This window comes from Penicillium chermesinum, assembly GCF_028974085.1.
Source record: "Penicillium chermesinum strain IBT 19713 chromosome Unknown utg000002l:1.0-5270490.0:1.0-5274688.0, whole genome shotgun sequence".
NCBI lineage: Eukaryota > Fungi > Ascomycota > Eurotiomycetes > Eurotiales > Aspergillaceae > Penicillium > Penicillium chermesinum.
This window is the reverse complement of record NW_026695312.1, coordinates 1,156,179-1,171,462: the sequence shown is the minus strand read 5'-3', so window position 1 is coordinate 1,171,462 and position 15,284 is coordinate 1,156,179. Positions and strand designations below refer to the sequence as shown.

General features: G+C 49.8%; 5 protein-coding genes across 5 annotated transcripts; 4 read left to right on the top strand and 1 right to left on the bottom strand.

Moving 5' to 3' along the window:
- Positions 1-1,204: 1,204 nt before the first annotated feature.
- Positions 1,205-3,579, top strand: pps1 (tyrosine/serine/threonine protein phosphatase PPS1; the record flags this gene model as incomplete). Its single annotated transcript, XM_058470525.1, has 6 exons — positions 1,205-1,967; positions 2,024-2,110; positions 2,171-3,055; positions 3,166-3,286; positions 3,342-3,398; positions 3,453-3,579. The coding sequence occupies 6 exons, from the start codon at positions 1,205-1,207 to the stop codon at positions 3,577-3,579; spliced, it is 2,040 nt and encodes a 679-aa protein (XP_058333666.1).
- A 613-nt stretch (positions 3,580-4,192) lies between these two features.
- Positions 4,193-6,613, bottom strand: N7468_001227 (mismatch repair ATPase MLH1; the record flags this gene model as incomplete). Its single annotated transcript, XM_058470524.1, has 4 exons — positions 4,193-5,884; positions 5,941-6,207; positions 6,276-6,455; positions 6,512-6,613. 4 exons carry the CDS (start codon positions 6,611-6,613, stop codon positions 4,193-4,195), a joined length of 2,241 nt encoding a protein of 746 aa, XP_058333665.1.
- A 1,078-nt stretch (positions 6,614-7,691) lies between these two features.
- On the top strand, positions 7,692-10,682 carry N7468_001226 (proteasome regulatory particle base subunit RPN1; the record flags this gene model as incomplete). Its single annotated transcript, XM_058470523.1, has 5 exons — positions 7,692-7,863; positions 7,927-7,991; positions 8,059-8,223; positions 8,288-10,600; positions 10,656-10,682. The coding sequence occupies 5 exons, from the start codon at positions 7,692-7,694 to the stop codon at positions 10,680-10,682; spliced, it is 2,742 nt and encodes a 913-aa protein (XP_058333664.1).
- Positions 10,683-11,199: 517 nt separating this feature from the next.
- N7468_001225 (protein kinase RIO2) lies at positions 11,200-12,615 on the top strand (the record flags this gene model as incomplete). The annotated part of the gene is made up of 3 exons (XM_058470522.1): positions 11,200-11,250; positions 11,340-11,484; positions 11,555-12,615. The coding sequence occupies 3 exons, from the start codon at positions 11,200-11,202 to the stop codon at positions 12,613-12,615; spliced, it is 1,257 nt and encodes a 418-aa protein (XP_058333663.1).
- A 2,407-nt stretch (positions 12,616-15,022) lies between these two features.
- N7468_001224 (uncharacterized protein) lies at positions 15,023-15,265 on the top strand (the record flags this gene model as incomplete). Its single annotated transcript, XM_058470521.1, has 1 exon — positions 15,023-15,265. The coding sequence occupies one exon, from the start codon at positions 15,023-15,025 to the stop codon at positions 15,263-15,265; it is 243 nt and encodes an 80-aa protein (XP_058333662.1).
- Positions 15,266-15,284: the final 19 nt, after the last annotated feature.

Sequence of the window (15,284 nt, the reverse complement as noted above, 5' to 3'; positions counted from 1 at the left end):
GGTTGGTGACAGGATTTGAGACCTTTTCCTGCATGCACCACCCCCACTTCACTTGGAGTGGACCGCATTGGCGATCCGGGGTTGGCTCCAGTTATATAGACGCGTTTTTTTCTTTGCAGTATCGAATAGACAAACCCTGCCCGCGCATGCATACGGGCTGATCAATGCAGAATGCAAACATGCTTTGATCACCGTTCGAATTGATTAGAAGATAATGGCAAGTTAGGCGAGTCCATGGTGCCATGTTGCCATGTTGCCATGTCCACATCGCGACGTACCCGTGGACGTGGGGAGACCAAGTGGAGGCCTGGGCGCACGGACAGGAATCCCAGCCGACAGCGAGGGGCAGTAAGCACTTCTTTGAATCACATCGTCATTGGAAACGGATCGGGGGGAAGTGATTGGTGGCGCCGACTGACGCTGGCCTGTGGGCAAGCCGGTTCAGCCTGTTGCGAAGAGTGCGATGTGGGGTTGACCGGGGATACGTTTCCTGAGTTCCGACCAAGTCGATGAAATAGAATTGCCTTTGTACTTTCCGTGCAAATCAAGGCAGAGACAAACAAACGCCCGCCTGGAAGATAACCGTCTGAGTGGAGTCACTCGAGTGGGTCGAGCCACGAACGGGACCATGGAGACAGTGACGCCGATAAGTGAATGATGCGAAGTCCCCACCTGTGGGCGAGAAGCACGTTCTTGGCTTGATGCTCGATAGGCCAATGGTCGCTGTAGACTTGAAAGGCCAATTTCGCGTCTGGAGGGCAACTTGGAGATACCCAGGAACTCCTCCTCTCCCTCTTACTTCCACTTCCCCCTCCTTCAACTTAGCTTCCACACAAATTCCTACCTCTGCAGTACTTCCCCCTCGTCTTGTTCCTACATTCCTAACCATTACTGCCCCCTTGCGCTGGCCCTTATCAACAGCGTTTGAGTGGTTGCGGGGCTTTTGCACTGTGCTTCTCCCTTCACATTCCTGTTTCCCTGTGGGTCTGCCCGATCTGCTCTCCCCACCCGGTGGAACACTCCATATCCTCCGCTTCTATCGCTTCTTATCACTTCAAAGACATCACCGCTCGCGACATCCTGTCGCTTCTGAACCTCTTGTCTCCAAAGAATGTGATCGCGGCCCCGGGTGCTGCGACTGAGGATTCGTGATTTGATTTCGAGACTTTGCTCTGCGCTTCCCGAGGCTGTTCCCGTTCCCCTCATGGCGACGGTTATTGTTCAACAGCAGCACACGCTGCGCCATTCGACACCTCCCCCATCCTCGATGACCTCTAGCTTGGTTACCAATTCACGGTCAAGCCCCATTCCCAACAAGCACATCCCTGTATGCCCAACCGGCCCTGCGCCATTCGACCTCAGTGACTCGGACTGGTCGCCGTCGCTGCCAGAAGGCTGCTCTCAGGTTTCGTCGCTCCTTCAGTCCGCGCATATGCGATACAAGCGGATCTCAGAACCGCCATCTCCTATTGTCTACTCCCTCGATGCGGATCAATTAGCCGAAGCTATGAAGCATCTATCTTCGCAGCCGTTGCCCGACCCCTCCTACATGTTCCCCTGGCTGCATGGACTCCACCCCGACAATCACATGCAGCTGAACTTCTTTTCCAGTCGCCGGAAGATTCAGCGGAAGCCACCAAAGAATTGGCGCGGTCTCACCATCGTCAAACTCGGAGGCGAACTCGACACATATCGCCTGAAGGGGGCTGTGGCTCCCGAAGACGTTCTTTCTCCACAGGGCTGCTTCCTGAATCCAGACCCGCCCCAGGCCTTTTCGGTCCGCAACTTTCAGATTCAAGGAGCAAAACTGGCTGCCTTGTCAGATATTGTTGTCTACGGGGAGCCAGACTGCTGCAAAGAGGAGCTGCTCTTGCTGGCCCAAGCTTTCGCTGTCGCTCAGGAGCAATGGCGATATAAGCATGACCCTGCGCAAGATCTCGGATGGTACAACACCTTTATTCTCACGAGTAAGTCCGATTGGTTTGATTTTGTGTCCCGTCTCTCGCCTGACATCCCCTTCCAGCGCCCTTTCCTCAAATCGAGCAAAAGCATCCGGAGATCGTAGGAAACGATTTCCGAGGAATCCGCCCCGGCGAAATGTGGGATTTTTGTGAGTCAACGCTTTCAGGGCTCGTCTCTAGCCTTTTCGTGCTAACACTACCTCCTATAGCCTATTGGGAGCGACTTGAGATGTCCATTATGAGTGAAGTCTCAGAAATCTCCAAGAATGTGTGGCTTGGTCCGACTCCACACTGGCTGGGGAATACTGCGGATCGTACTCTCCCTAAAGACTGTGAATACGATCTGATCATCGACGCCTATGATATGGCTCAGATCCCGGGCCCCCGATCTTTGGCCATGATTGACAAGAAAATCGAGGAAATCGGTCCCCAGCGCATGGAATTCCCTTCATCTGGAGTCCTTTACTTGAAATCGGGCAATAACCGCGAGACAGAGGATATCATCAACACTGTTCGGTGGATTCATTATCTGGCGAATCCCGAAGCGGAGCTCATGGACCAGGGAAATGATGCGGCGATGAAATCGACCAAGAAGCCTCGAAAGGTACTGATCCATTGTAACGATGGGTATACAGAGAGCTCTTTTCTTGCCGTCGTCTATTTCATGTTTGCAGAAAACCTCCGTGTCGACGATGCCATGATCAAGCTGCATTGCGAGAAGCAGCGTAATTTCTTCTTGTACCAAACTGATCGCATGGTGTTGAGTCACATTCAGCCTCGTCTGCTGATGGAGTGTCCTGTCCCGTTGTATGGTCCACAGACCTCGCAATTTTCGGATTGGTTTAAAAAAACCGACGGCTCTTTGCCGAGTCGCATTCTGAACTATCTGTATCTTGGAAACCTTAATCACGCCAACAACCCTGAGATGTTGTGGAAACTCGGTATCAGGCGTGTGCTGAGCATGGGTGAATGCATCACCTGGAACCCAGAGCAACGCGTCAGATGGGGTGAGGATAACTTGTTGCACATCAGCATCCAGGACAATGGCATCGATGAGCTCTGCCACGAGTACAATCGGTGCTTGGACTTTATTCGTAAGTTCGAATCCCGGACAGGATTGCCTGGACTTGGTCGGAGGGATCAGCTCCTGTTTCTGCCACAAGTCAACCACTTTTCTGGTCGGTCGCTGACAAACCATAAACAGAACAAGGAAAGGCAGAAGGTACAGCTACTTTGGTTCACTGCCGCGTCGGTGTTTCCCGATCTGCCAGCATTTGCATCGCCAAAGTGATGCAGGAATACGACATCTCCTTCCCTCGAGCCTAGTAGGTCACTAGAAACTCTTAATACGCGAAGAAAATTTTTTTAACATTTCTGAAGTTGCTTTGTTCGAGCTAGACGTCTCAACGTCATCATTCAACCCAATCTTCGCTTTGTGTGAGTACCCCTTGTTACCTGTGAACTACCACATCTCCTAATGTTTATGTACAGTTACGAACTTCTTCAGTGGGAAGAATACCTGAATAAGAAAAAGGGTAACCCTATCCTGCGCGATCTAGAATGGACTTACGTGTGTCGGGAGATTGCCCTTCTCAACAAACCGTATTCCCGCCGCTAAGACTCCAGTCTCTCACCAACAGCCTTTGGGCTCCTCTTCATCTTCTGCACAGGCCTGGGACTTCTCATTCAAGGGCTATGCATATTTCATGATACACGATTTCACATACGACTTGTACCAGCAGGACTGATTTTCTTTCGAACGGATTTTCTTTTCAGGGTTCGGCGCACGGTGTCACAGGTATTTACTGGCTGGGAAACAAATCAACATCGATGTTGACGAGCGAATTCTTGAACACTTCCACCTTGATACTATCTTCTACATTGGGACGAGGTCTCACTTTATCTTCTTTCTATTCTTACTGGGCCTACTGGTGTCAGCTGTTCTTCATATTTCTTATCTACAGCGCTCTACGGGCTTTTCCCTGAATTTAGCAAGTACCAGGCATGTATCTTTCCTGAGCGGCCTCGCAGAAATCATCAGTAGACGGCACGGGTATCTGTTGGAATACTACCGCGATTATCAACACAAGAGTCTCTCGCGCTATAGAACGGCCTTACAGATGAATACCGGTAGAACCATAGAATTAAAACATGAAGTTGAAGTATAGCCGGTACCAATAACCGTGTCTCAATTTCGGAACGCACTGGCAACCACATCCATAATCACTGGATCAGCATCTCTCAAAAACCCTATAGAGACCCTTCAAATCCGCCACTTCAACCACACCCTTCAACATCCGAGACGTAGCTACAAGCCGGGCCCTAATGGCAGGGAAAATAGCATGCTCTAACATCCGAATCATCTGGGCCCGCCGTGATGTTATGAATGGATCTTCTGCCTCAGCGTCAGGGGCTTCTCGATTGCTCTCATCTGGAGCCCGAGCGCGTGCGACTGGCAATTGTTCAGGAGTATAAAACGCCGCCAACTCGCGCAGGAAGGTCCGAAAACATGCCTCCTCGCTCGTCCAATCCACATACGGCCCAAGCCGAAGCAGGAATCGGGGTAACTTGGCGAGAGATGGGACGTAGCCTTTCAACAGCAGCGGGATAGTGAGAAGCTCGCCTTCTTCGCTGATTTTCATAGAAAAGTATTCGTCGAGCATCTCACGGCGCTCGATGAGTGTTTGGCAGACGGTACCCGCTGCTTGCTCGAATACTGCTTGCGCCTCCTCGTCATCCCCGTCACTATGGTTTTGCTGTTCTATTTCAGCGCCGATCTTGAGTAGATCAATGAGTTTGGGTGGTGGGTCGAGGCGTATGGTTCCGAAATTACCAAAGTCGGTCAGTCCGATTTGGTAGAAGAATTCGTTGCATGCGAGCCCGTAGTCAACTAGGTAAAGCTTCACCCCCGATTGGATGGCTGCTAGCCGGCGTTGCTCGTCCACTACCCCGACATATGTCAGTGAAGCAAACATTTCAGTTAGTGTGTTGTGCATTGAGGAGCGCACAGCACTGCGTAGGCTTTTGACTGACGTGAGGGCAATGCGCAGGGGCTGACGATCAATCGTCTCGTATTGGAGGCCTTCGTCGCGAATGGAACTGGGTTGGGCTCCTAGCTGGGCTGGTGTGTCGGCGGCCGCTTGAGATGGGGAAGGGGCGAGCATTGAGGTGATCTTCCTGACTTTGGAGTCTGTTCGCACGAGGTTGTTCTCATACGGTCTCTTGGATGTTGCCGGTGTCTTAGGTGTGCTTGCAGCCTTTCCATTGCCCGTGGTATCGTCAAAAACACCACCTTGCTCACGTTGAAGTGCGTCGATAGTTGGTACAGGGAGGAGGCTCTGCGTCAGAAATGTCCGGCTCGAGTCTACTTGTGCCAATTTTGATCTGATTTCATCGCAAACCATCTCGATTATCTCATCTTCATTCAAGAAGTTGACCTCTCTTTTCGTCGGGTGCACATTGACGTCGACTCGGTTGGGTTCAATCTCCAGATCCAGGTAGACAAAAGGATGTCCGCCCTTGGGTAAGAATGCGGAATAGGTTTGTTCGATTGCTCTTTTGATGGCGGTCGATTCCACAGCCCGGTGGTTAATAAATAAGAGAACCGCAGTCTTCTTGACATGATAGTTTGCATTTGTCGTGAGCCCTGAAGCACGAAAACCGAGTTTTGAATCTGAAACCTCAAAGTTGACCAATTCGTTTGCTACCGCACTGCCATGGATTTGCCGGATTCGGTCTATGGTGTTGGCTGCTGATGGTGTGGAAATACTGACCCCTGAATCACCGTGCTTCCGACAAGAAAAGGCCACCCCTGAGCAATGTACGGCGTATCGGCCCACTACGTCAAGGATTTTGGCATACTCTTCGCTAGCAGAACGAAAGGCACGACGACGTGTCGGGACATTATAGAACAGGTCTTCAACCTATCCTGGGTCATCAGCAATTCCGAGTCTCATACTGTGGCTACTCATCAACTCACAGTAATCTGGGTTCCTCCACGCCCAGCTGTCGCCTTGGGTGCTGCAGGTTGTCCTGGTTTTGCAGGTACAAGTTTGCCCTCGCCATAGTGGGCTCTCCAAGCACAGCTGGAGCCAGCAGTCTTTGTTGTGACGGTAAGGTGAGCAATGTGACTGATACTCGCCAATGCTTCACCTCTGAATCCGTATGTGCCAATGGAGGACAGATCCTCGAACTCCTTCAGTTTGGACGTCGTGAATCGCTCGCAAAGGATGGGTAGATCTTCACGCTATGGGGCTGTCAGATAAAACTTCTTTATTTTAATCCAACTTCATGAAGCGGATCAAAGTCACTCACATCAATGCCATGTCCGTTATCCGTGATTTGCAGCAACTTTAATCCTCCTTCCTTTACGAGAACCTCGATCGACGTTGAGCCTGCATCGACGGAGTTCTCTATCAGCTCCTTTAAAGCGTGCATAGGAGCCACGATAATCTCTCCGGCGGCAATCTTATTGACGACATTGGGATCGAGGGCCTGGGTGGCGGGTTAATGGCGCTATACATACTGCCGTCACACCGAACGATGCATACCTTAATTCTCTTAGGCTTGGGCGGTTCCGAGACCTCTGGCTCCTCTGCCGGGCGCTTAGTACCGTGTGGACTGGATGGATCGACTTCCATTTGATCTTCCATGATGGCGGTGTCTAGGCACGCGTTGCGATCGCGTGGTGGAGCAGGGCCGCGGAAGGTGATCAATTTGCGATAAGCGATAACAGCCTCTTGGTATCATTGTCATGCGTGGGGGCATCTCGACATGACTAAACTGGCCGATACATTCGGACAAGTGATGAACCAATTGATGGTATACAGTTTGCAAGTATAATGTCTTGCAGGGTCTTCCATCGTCCTCACGCTCTATCCTTGGAACCTTGCATGATCTTCGGGTGGAGGACACACATACTCTTTGATAAAATATTGCCATGTTCGGGCCATCCACCGATGCCAAACGTTAAAATATTCAAGTATTCCGGGAATCTGGTATTTCATAGACGATTACTAGTATTTTGTGCATATTTACAGCTTCCGTAATACGAGACAAAAACCTTGGAATAGTTCCAGTACTGCTAACTTGAACCCCAGAAATGTCCACCGTCACAATAAGGCGAAGAAAGCTTAATAGGTTTCCTATACCTAGCACTTAGTAAGAACTAGTATGCCATATTCATCCTTGGTAATACCAGTCATGCAAGGAAATCCGTTCGAGGTCTTGGAAGGCATACTAATACCGAATTTTCAGCATCTTGATAATCACAGACGCTGGGCTTCGAGAACTAAGAGCTCGAAAGCCACACTGGCATGTGCCATAAATGATAATCGATCCTCGAAGCCTATTAGCTTAATCTCGAGCTTGATAAGTATCAAATAGTCAGTCCAACTCTCATGAATCACGTAGAATGAAAGTGCCTTTTTTTTTTTCCAATTTTGACGATGCTGGTAGCGTTCGCGCGGTGTAGAAGTGCTTGGAAGCGCATTGCGGCAAAAACAATGACGCCCGCGCGAGGCTTGGCGCGCTTACATAATCCGAGCTGCGCTCCGAAGCTCTCGGTCTCTGCGTCTCCATCACCAGCTTACAATTCATCGCATCACCTCACCATCTAAAAAGTCCTGTGTCTTTCTTTGATTCGGGACACGGAATACCTGATACCCCGACTCCCGCTCTCTCTCATCCACCCTTGTTACTCTCCGGCCTGGTCCCCAGATACCGTCAGAAATGGCGAACGAGGGCGAACGGTCAACCTCCTCTGCCGACAAGGGTAAGGGCAAGGTTGAAGACGTTCGCGAGCTGAACGGCAAAAAGCCCCAGAATGATGAGAAGGCCCCAGCTGAGGGCAAAAAGAAGGATGATGAACCAGCAGAAGGTAAATCGCAGCGGCACCTTGGAGGTGTGCATGTGGCCTCCGCGCAGCACGCCCGGCTTTAGGAATCGGTTGCTTACTTTTATCTAGAGGAGCTCAGTGAGGAGGACCAACAATTAAAGAATGAGCTTGAAATGCTTGTGGAGCGATTAAAGGTTTGACAAGCCTCCCCAGCCCAGCTGAATCCACCATGACGTTAACGCTCATCTCTGTCTATCATAGGAGCCCGATACCTCTCTCTACGGTCCCGCTTTGGATGCCATTAAGAACTTCATCAAGACCTCGACCTCATCGATGACTGCTGTGCCCAAACCTCTCAAATTCCTCCGGCCACATTACGATGAGCTTACTGAGCTCTATGAGCAGTGGACCGCTGGTCCTGTCAAGGTTTGTTGCAACGCCAACCCTAAGATAGTATGCAAGTAAACAAGCTTACCGTTCTGGCTTATAGGATTCCCTCGCCGATACACTCAGTGTTCTGGGTATGACCTATGGAGATGAGGAGAAGCTCGAAACCCTCAAATACCGCCTACTGGCCAAGTCAGAGGACCTTGGCTCCTGGGGCCACGAATACATCAGGCACCTGGCGCTTGAGATCGGACAAGAGTATCAAACTCGACTGAACGCGGAGAAGGAAACACAGGATCTCGTGGATTTAGCCCTTTCATTGGTGCCCTACTTCCTGAGTCATAATGCCGAGGCCGATGCAGTTGACCTGTTGAGTGAGATGGAGATCATCGAGGAAATTCCCCGCTTTGTCGACGAGAACACATATCCTCGAGTCTGCTTGTACATGGTTAGCATGGTCAACTTGTTGACATATCCTGAAGATCAGCAGTTCTTGAAGACAGCTCACGAGATCTATGTTCGCTACAACAAGCTCTCCCAAGCAATTGTCCTTGCTATCCGGTTGAACGATATTGATCTAATCAAGAGCGACATCAATGCCACAACCGACAAGTCCCTCAAGAAGCAGATGGCCTTCCTGGTTGCGAGACAGCAGATTTGGCTTGACTTGTCGGAGGAGGATGCGGAAGACGAAGCTCTAGCTGAGGCTCTCAACAATGCCAGCATTCCCAAACATTTCAAGTCCCTTGGCAAAGAGCTCAATATCTTGGATCCCAAGATGCCAGAAGACATCTACAAGACTCACCTCGAGAGCAGCCGTGGAGCAGGCCTCACAAATCTCGACTCAGCGCGACACAACCTGGCCAGTGCTTTTGTAAATGCGTTTGTGAACGCCGGCTTTGGTAACGATAAGATGATGCTTGTTGAGGGCGAGAATGGCCCATGGGTATGGAAGACAAGGGACGACGGCCAGCTCTCTACCACCGCTTCGCTGGGTATGCTGCTTCACCGAGACGTTGAGGATGGATTGGACAAGATCGACAAATTCACCTACGTCAAGGAGGACCAGGTAAAGGCGGGTGCTCTGCTTGCCACCGGTATCCTGAACTCCGGTGTTCGGTTCGAATCTGACCCTGCTCTTGCACTTCTGAGTGACTCCGATAATCTCGAGGCGAAGAATGTGCCGATGCGCGTGGCATCCATCATGGGTCTCGGTTTGGCATACGCTGGCTCTAACAAGGAAGAGCTTCTCGAACTTTTACTTCCCATTGTGGAGGACTCGTCACTAGACATGCAGCTGTCCGCCATGGCCGCCGTGTCCTTGGGTCTTATCTTCGTTGGCTCATCGAATCATCAAGTGAGTGAGGCAATCGCCACCACGCTCATGGACGAGGAACGTCAGAAGCAGCTTAAGGATAAGTGGACTCGCTTCATGGCTCTCGGCCTGGCTTTACTCTACTTCGGCCGTCAAGAGGAGGTGGATGTGATCCTTGATATCCTGAAGGCGGTTGACCACCCCATGGCTAAACCTACGTCTGTTCTTGCCTCTGTATGTGCTTGGGCCGGTACAGGAACCGTGCTTAAGCTGCAGGAGCTACTTCACATCTGCAATGACATTATTGAGGAGAAGGAGGAGAACAAGGGCGATGAGCTTGTCCAGTCGTATGCTGTTTTGGGTCTGTCACTTATTGCTATGGGTGAGGATGTTGGCCAGGACATGATCCTCCGCCAATTTGGTCACCTTATGCACTACGGCTCCAGCAACATCCGCCGAGCTGTGCCACTTGCCATGGGTCTCATCAGTCCCAGCAACCCGCAGATGAAAATCTACGACACTCTGTCTCGTTACTCCCACGATACCGATAACGAAGTCGCTATCAACGCCATCTTTGCGATGGGTCTTTGCGGTGCAGGCACCAACAACGCACGTCTGGCCCAGCTTTTGCGGCAACTCGCCAGCTACTACCACCGTGATCAGAACTCTCTGTTCATGGTGCGTATTGCTCAAGGTCTCCTTCACATGGGCAAGGGTACCATGACACTCAACCCATTCCACACCGACCGACAAGTGTTGTCACGAGTCTCGGCGGCAGGCCTGCTTACTGTCTTGGTGTCTTTGATTGACGCCAAGCAATTCATTCTCGCCGAACACCACTACCTCCTTTACTTCCTCATTACTGCTATGTTCCCTCGATTTTTGGTCACTCTTGATGAGGACCTGCAACCCCTTTCCGTCAACGTTCGGGTCGGTCAGGCCGTGGATGTTGTTGGACAGGCTGGTCGTCCAAAGACCATTACCGGATGGCAAACACAGAGCACACCTGTGTTGTTGTCCTACGGTGAGCGGGCTGAGCTGGAGGATGAACAATACATCCCTCTCAGCAGCACATTGGAAGGCTTGGTCATTCTGCGCAAGGTATGTTCACAATGCTAAATTCTGCTTCTATTGAATTATCACTAACGATTCTTAGAACCCGGACTGGGAGAGCCCGGAGTAAGCATCCAATGAGTCATTCTCTCAACTGGTCTCTTGTGCCAGCCCTGGCAATGGACTATTTAGACTGGGTAGACGATGAACGTTGGATATAATGTATTCAGAATGACTGAGGAATAGCATGAAACATCTTTTCATTTTCAGTCCCAACTGCATTTGGATCTGATTTGCCTTGCAGTCTGTAGATTAAAGTTCCAGTTGTGATCGAGGGGTCTTATATGGATCCTTAGTCCTATTCGAAGTTGGGGATCACTTAGTATGAATTACAGGCGCTGATTTGCTCCAGGATTTTTGCACTGCCCTGCTTTGTACGCTGCATACAGAAGTACACAGAATTTATTATACGCGGGCATCCAAAGGTCCTCATCCCAAAGGGGAAAATAGGGTTTAGGGCTATTATCTTATCGCTTTTTTTCTGGCTTCGCGTCACTTTGAAGGTTCAAGCTTCGTTTTAGCTCAACGGCATATTTCACTATTTGGCGCATTCTCGGAGTTGGAGATTCGTCAGAGAACTGCCCACCATGAAGCTCGACGCCAAAGCCATCCGATATCTCACGTCTGAGGATTTCCGAGTGCTTGCGGGGTACTTATCAGCCCCTCTACGCCGCCATGCGCGGCACGTGCTTACTCTGTCCATGATACTGATCATTTGCCTCTATAGGTTGAAGCTGGCAGTCGAAACCATGAAGTCGTCCCTACTCCCCTGATCTCGCAGCTCTCCGGCCTCCGGGGCGGAAGCGGCGTGCACCGATCTATCTCCAACCTAGCCAAGACAAACCTCATCGCGAAAGTGAAAAACGCAAAATGTACAGTTGCTATCGTTCTGATACCACGGCTGAATCGATAGTTTGCTAACCGCACCTTTTTATATTCCAGACGACGGCTACAGACTTACATACGGTGGACTCGACTACCTAGCACTTAACGCGCACCAAAAGCAGAAGGTCGTATACTCGGTCGGAAACCAAATCGGAGTTGGAAAAGAATCAGACATCATAGTCGTCGCGCATAGTAGTGGCGAGCAACGAATCCTCAAGATCCACCGTCTTGGGCGAATCTCTTTCCGAACCGTAAAGACCAATCGCGATTACCTCCGACACCGCAGCACGGGATCATGGATGTACATGTCGCGACTTGCAGCCCAAAAGGAGTTTGCTTTTATGAAGGTGCTGCGCGAGAATGGATTCGCAGTTCCTGAGCCTATCTCCCAAAACCGCCACACCATCGTTATGAGCTTGGTGGACGCCTTTCCGCTGCGACAGATCTCGAAAGTGCCCCGGCCAGAGGCTCTCTATTCAGAACTTATGGATATCATTCTAGAGCTGGCCCGGTTTGGCTTAATTCACGGTGATTTCAACGAGTTTAATATTCTGATCAAAGAGGAGGTGGATGACCCCGACGGGAAGGGTAAAGCACCTGTGAATCTGGACGACGTGCCCGACGAGATGATCAAGCTGGTTCCAATCATTATCGACTTCCCGCAGATGGTGTCCATCGATCACGTCAATGCTGAGATGTACTTCGACCGTGATGTCAACTGCATCAAGCGATACTTCCAGCGAAAGTTCCATTTTGTTAGCGATGTTCCAGGTCCTACCTTTGCGGAAGCTAGGAAGAAATTCATGAAGAATCCTGGCAAGCGTCTGGATGTAGAGGTTGAAGCTTCTGGTTTCTCGCGGAAAATGGCGCGTGAGCTTGAGAATTACATGAAGGAGGTGGGAGTTGACGGAGATGCTGGGTCAAGGGACGACGAGGGCGAAGAATCAGATGAAGAGGAGGAAGAATCGGAAGAGGAGGAGGAGCAGGAGGAGCAGGAGGAGCAGGAGGAGCAGGGGGAGCAGGAGGAGCCTCAAAACAAAAGCTCCCGGGGAGACGATGTGGACGGTAATACTCAGCGCCTTGAGGAGCTAGAAGTCTCAGACCCATCGAGTCACTGAGCAGCATAATACACTAATGGCCATGAATTATGAATCTCTGTAAATGGCACCCTCTTCAGGGTTAAACAAAGCGATCTTTTCACGAAGCTATACTTCCATCTAAACGCTATCCAACTAGATTCTTGGTCGCGTGGCAATGGATAAGTAGATACTCCATCAGGTTGATTAGCACTGTCCAGCAAGGTTTCAATAGGAAAATGACTGTCTCATTTTTACCCGCCAACCCCTCCCTAACATGATGGTAACTTCTACAACTATCAGCCAGGTTGTAGAAGATATCACCATGATTGATAAATTTCCATCTATTCCACTATTGGGCACCGCCTCCTTTCTAAACCAGAGCTAATACTGTAACCTGGTAGTATTTATAAACCAGGTTGTTCAAATCAACACTATATTCGAACTAATTTCACCTATTTTCATCTTTGTCCGCCGGGCTCTTTTCAAGCTTGGTGGGGGTTTCAGAAACCAGGTAGTCCTAGCAAATCTGCACAGGTTGTTCGAATCAACACCGTACTTAGGTTAACAGGTTTTCACCTATTCGAGGTATCTTTTTGAATTGGATGATGATATCTGCAATATAGTTGCGGATCTGTGAATTTGGTGGCGCTATCACTTAGATTATTCAAATCCGCACCATGGTGCGTATATATCCACCTATTTTATCTTATCCCGCCAGTCTCTCTTCAAACCTGGTGTTGATTTCTATGATTGAATCATCTTTTCTCGCAGATATGTGCCGACCTTTGTGGTATATAATAAGCTTTGGCTTTGGACCAGCATAATCAAAAACCTTAAGGTTTAGCCCGAACAGTTGAGGCTGCTTTCTTTCTTTTTGGTATCAGTATGAATACAAGTTCATTCCTATTCTGTTTCGTTGAAGGACATGCGTCGTATTAAGCGACATAGGTAATGATTGAAATGTGAACCAGATCGAAATAGGATGATATGACAGTCGAAGGGAACAGTAAAACCAAAAGCAGAATAGATAACTGAAAAAAAGAAATGCTTGCTCCCAATGGGGGAATCGAACCCCCGGCTATCGTGTGAAAGACGATGAGGTTAGCCACTACCCCAATTGGGACTGGGATTCCGCTAGACTATTCTAGGGAACTGACGGCTATTTGTAAAATTTCTGCTATTTAACCATAGATTCGCATCAGGTGAGCAAAATGAAAAACAGAGGCTTGGCAGTTGGTTAAAAATGGGGCGGGAGAAAAAAAAAAGAACTGCTTTGCTCCCAATGGGGGAATCGAACCCCCGGCTATCGTGTGAAAGACGATGAGGTTAGCCACTACCCCAATTGGGATGTTGTACCACTAGGCTATAGTAGTCAGTTGGCAATTTGGGGCTCCAATGTGTTATATGTTCCCAGAGTAGATCACTGCAGCCAATGTCCCCGTATCTAGTGGATGTGTTGCTCTGCGTACAGCTCTTCTCTCCATATGAATAGAAGCATGGTTTGCCCTGCGCTTCGCTCAGAAGTTAGAAAATGTCAAATTTGCAAGGTATGATTGAGAATATATGGCGACAAATGTCGTGGGCTTATGGCTGACAGGTCCTTCGAGCTTTCGGGCGCGGTAGCCTCAACGTTAGCCCTGAATGCCATGCTCTTGATATGGCCGCGATATCGGATACTAGCATTCTCATTAATCATCACGGTCCAGCGACTGTACTAATGCTACTAGCGATCGAACTTTATGACCATAGTCGCGATAATCTTGTGTCTCCATCTCCACTAGCCCTTGCGTACACGTGCCATATCCCGTTCGAATATATATTGTAAGCTAGCCGCACTTCCCGCTGTGTAGCCATGCCACTTCAGGTTGCAGTGAGCTACAGAATGAGTCGAAGTCCGGCCATACAGAGCGCTCATCATTATGATGCGTAGTAGTACTCGTGGCACAATAAATAATCGAGGCTAAAGCGCAGGAACCAGCACAAGAATCTCTTAAAAGGTGTGGAACAGTTCTATTGTCATGAGCCCAGAGAATAGGCATGAGTAAGTGATCAAGCTACTGCTAGACCAAAGGCAAATATGAAAGAAATAGCTGAGATCGAACATGGAACACCTGTGTCACAGATTGCAGGAAAGAGAGCCGGGCAGTGGTTGAACTGCTACTTGAAAAAAAAATAGCCGCCGTGGATGCAGAAAATAGACCCAACTGGACTGTAGGAAAAACAGTAACTCTACAATATGAAGGCTGAACACCGTGATTTTGGCTATAGTCTAGTCATTTGGAATCATGTATCCTTCCTACTGTAGCCAATGGGCAGAAGTACTTCCGGGCCATAATGCACTAAGCCGACAAGAGCGATAGGGCGGGCGGTGCGGCCACTTGCGCAGCCTCGAAAAGATCATCTACAACTGCAACGCATCAACCAGAACCCGCAATCTCACTTCACAATGCCTCGCAAGTCTGTCTCAGATGCCGTCACTCGCACGGTAAAGGCGAAGAAGCCTTTAAATCAAAGGCTCTATAAGACTCCTGAGGCAGCCGCCCAAGCTCGCGCTGCCTCGGCCGCTCACATTGCCGAGAAAGAGCGCCGCCATCTTTCAAATAAGGCCCAGGGCGATCTTTCCCTGCGCAAGCAGATCTTTCTGTTCGTCCCTCTCCCCTACCTGCATGTGTTGCCTGCCCACGGATAAAATGCCGAAGCACATCCAT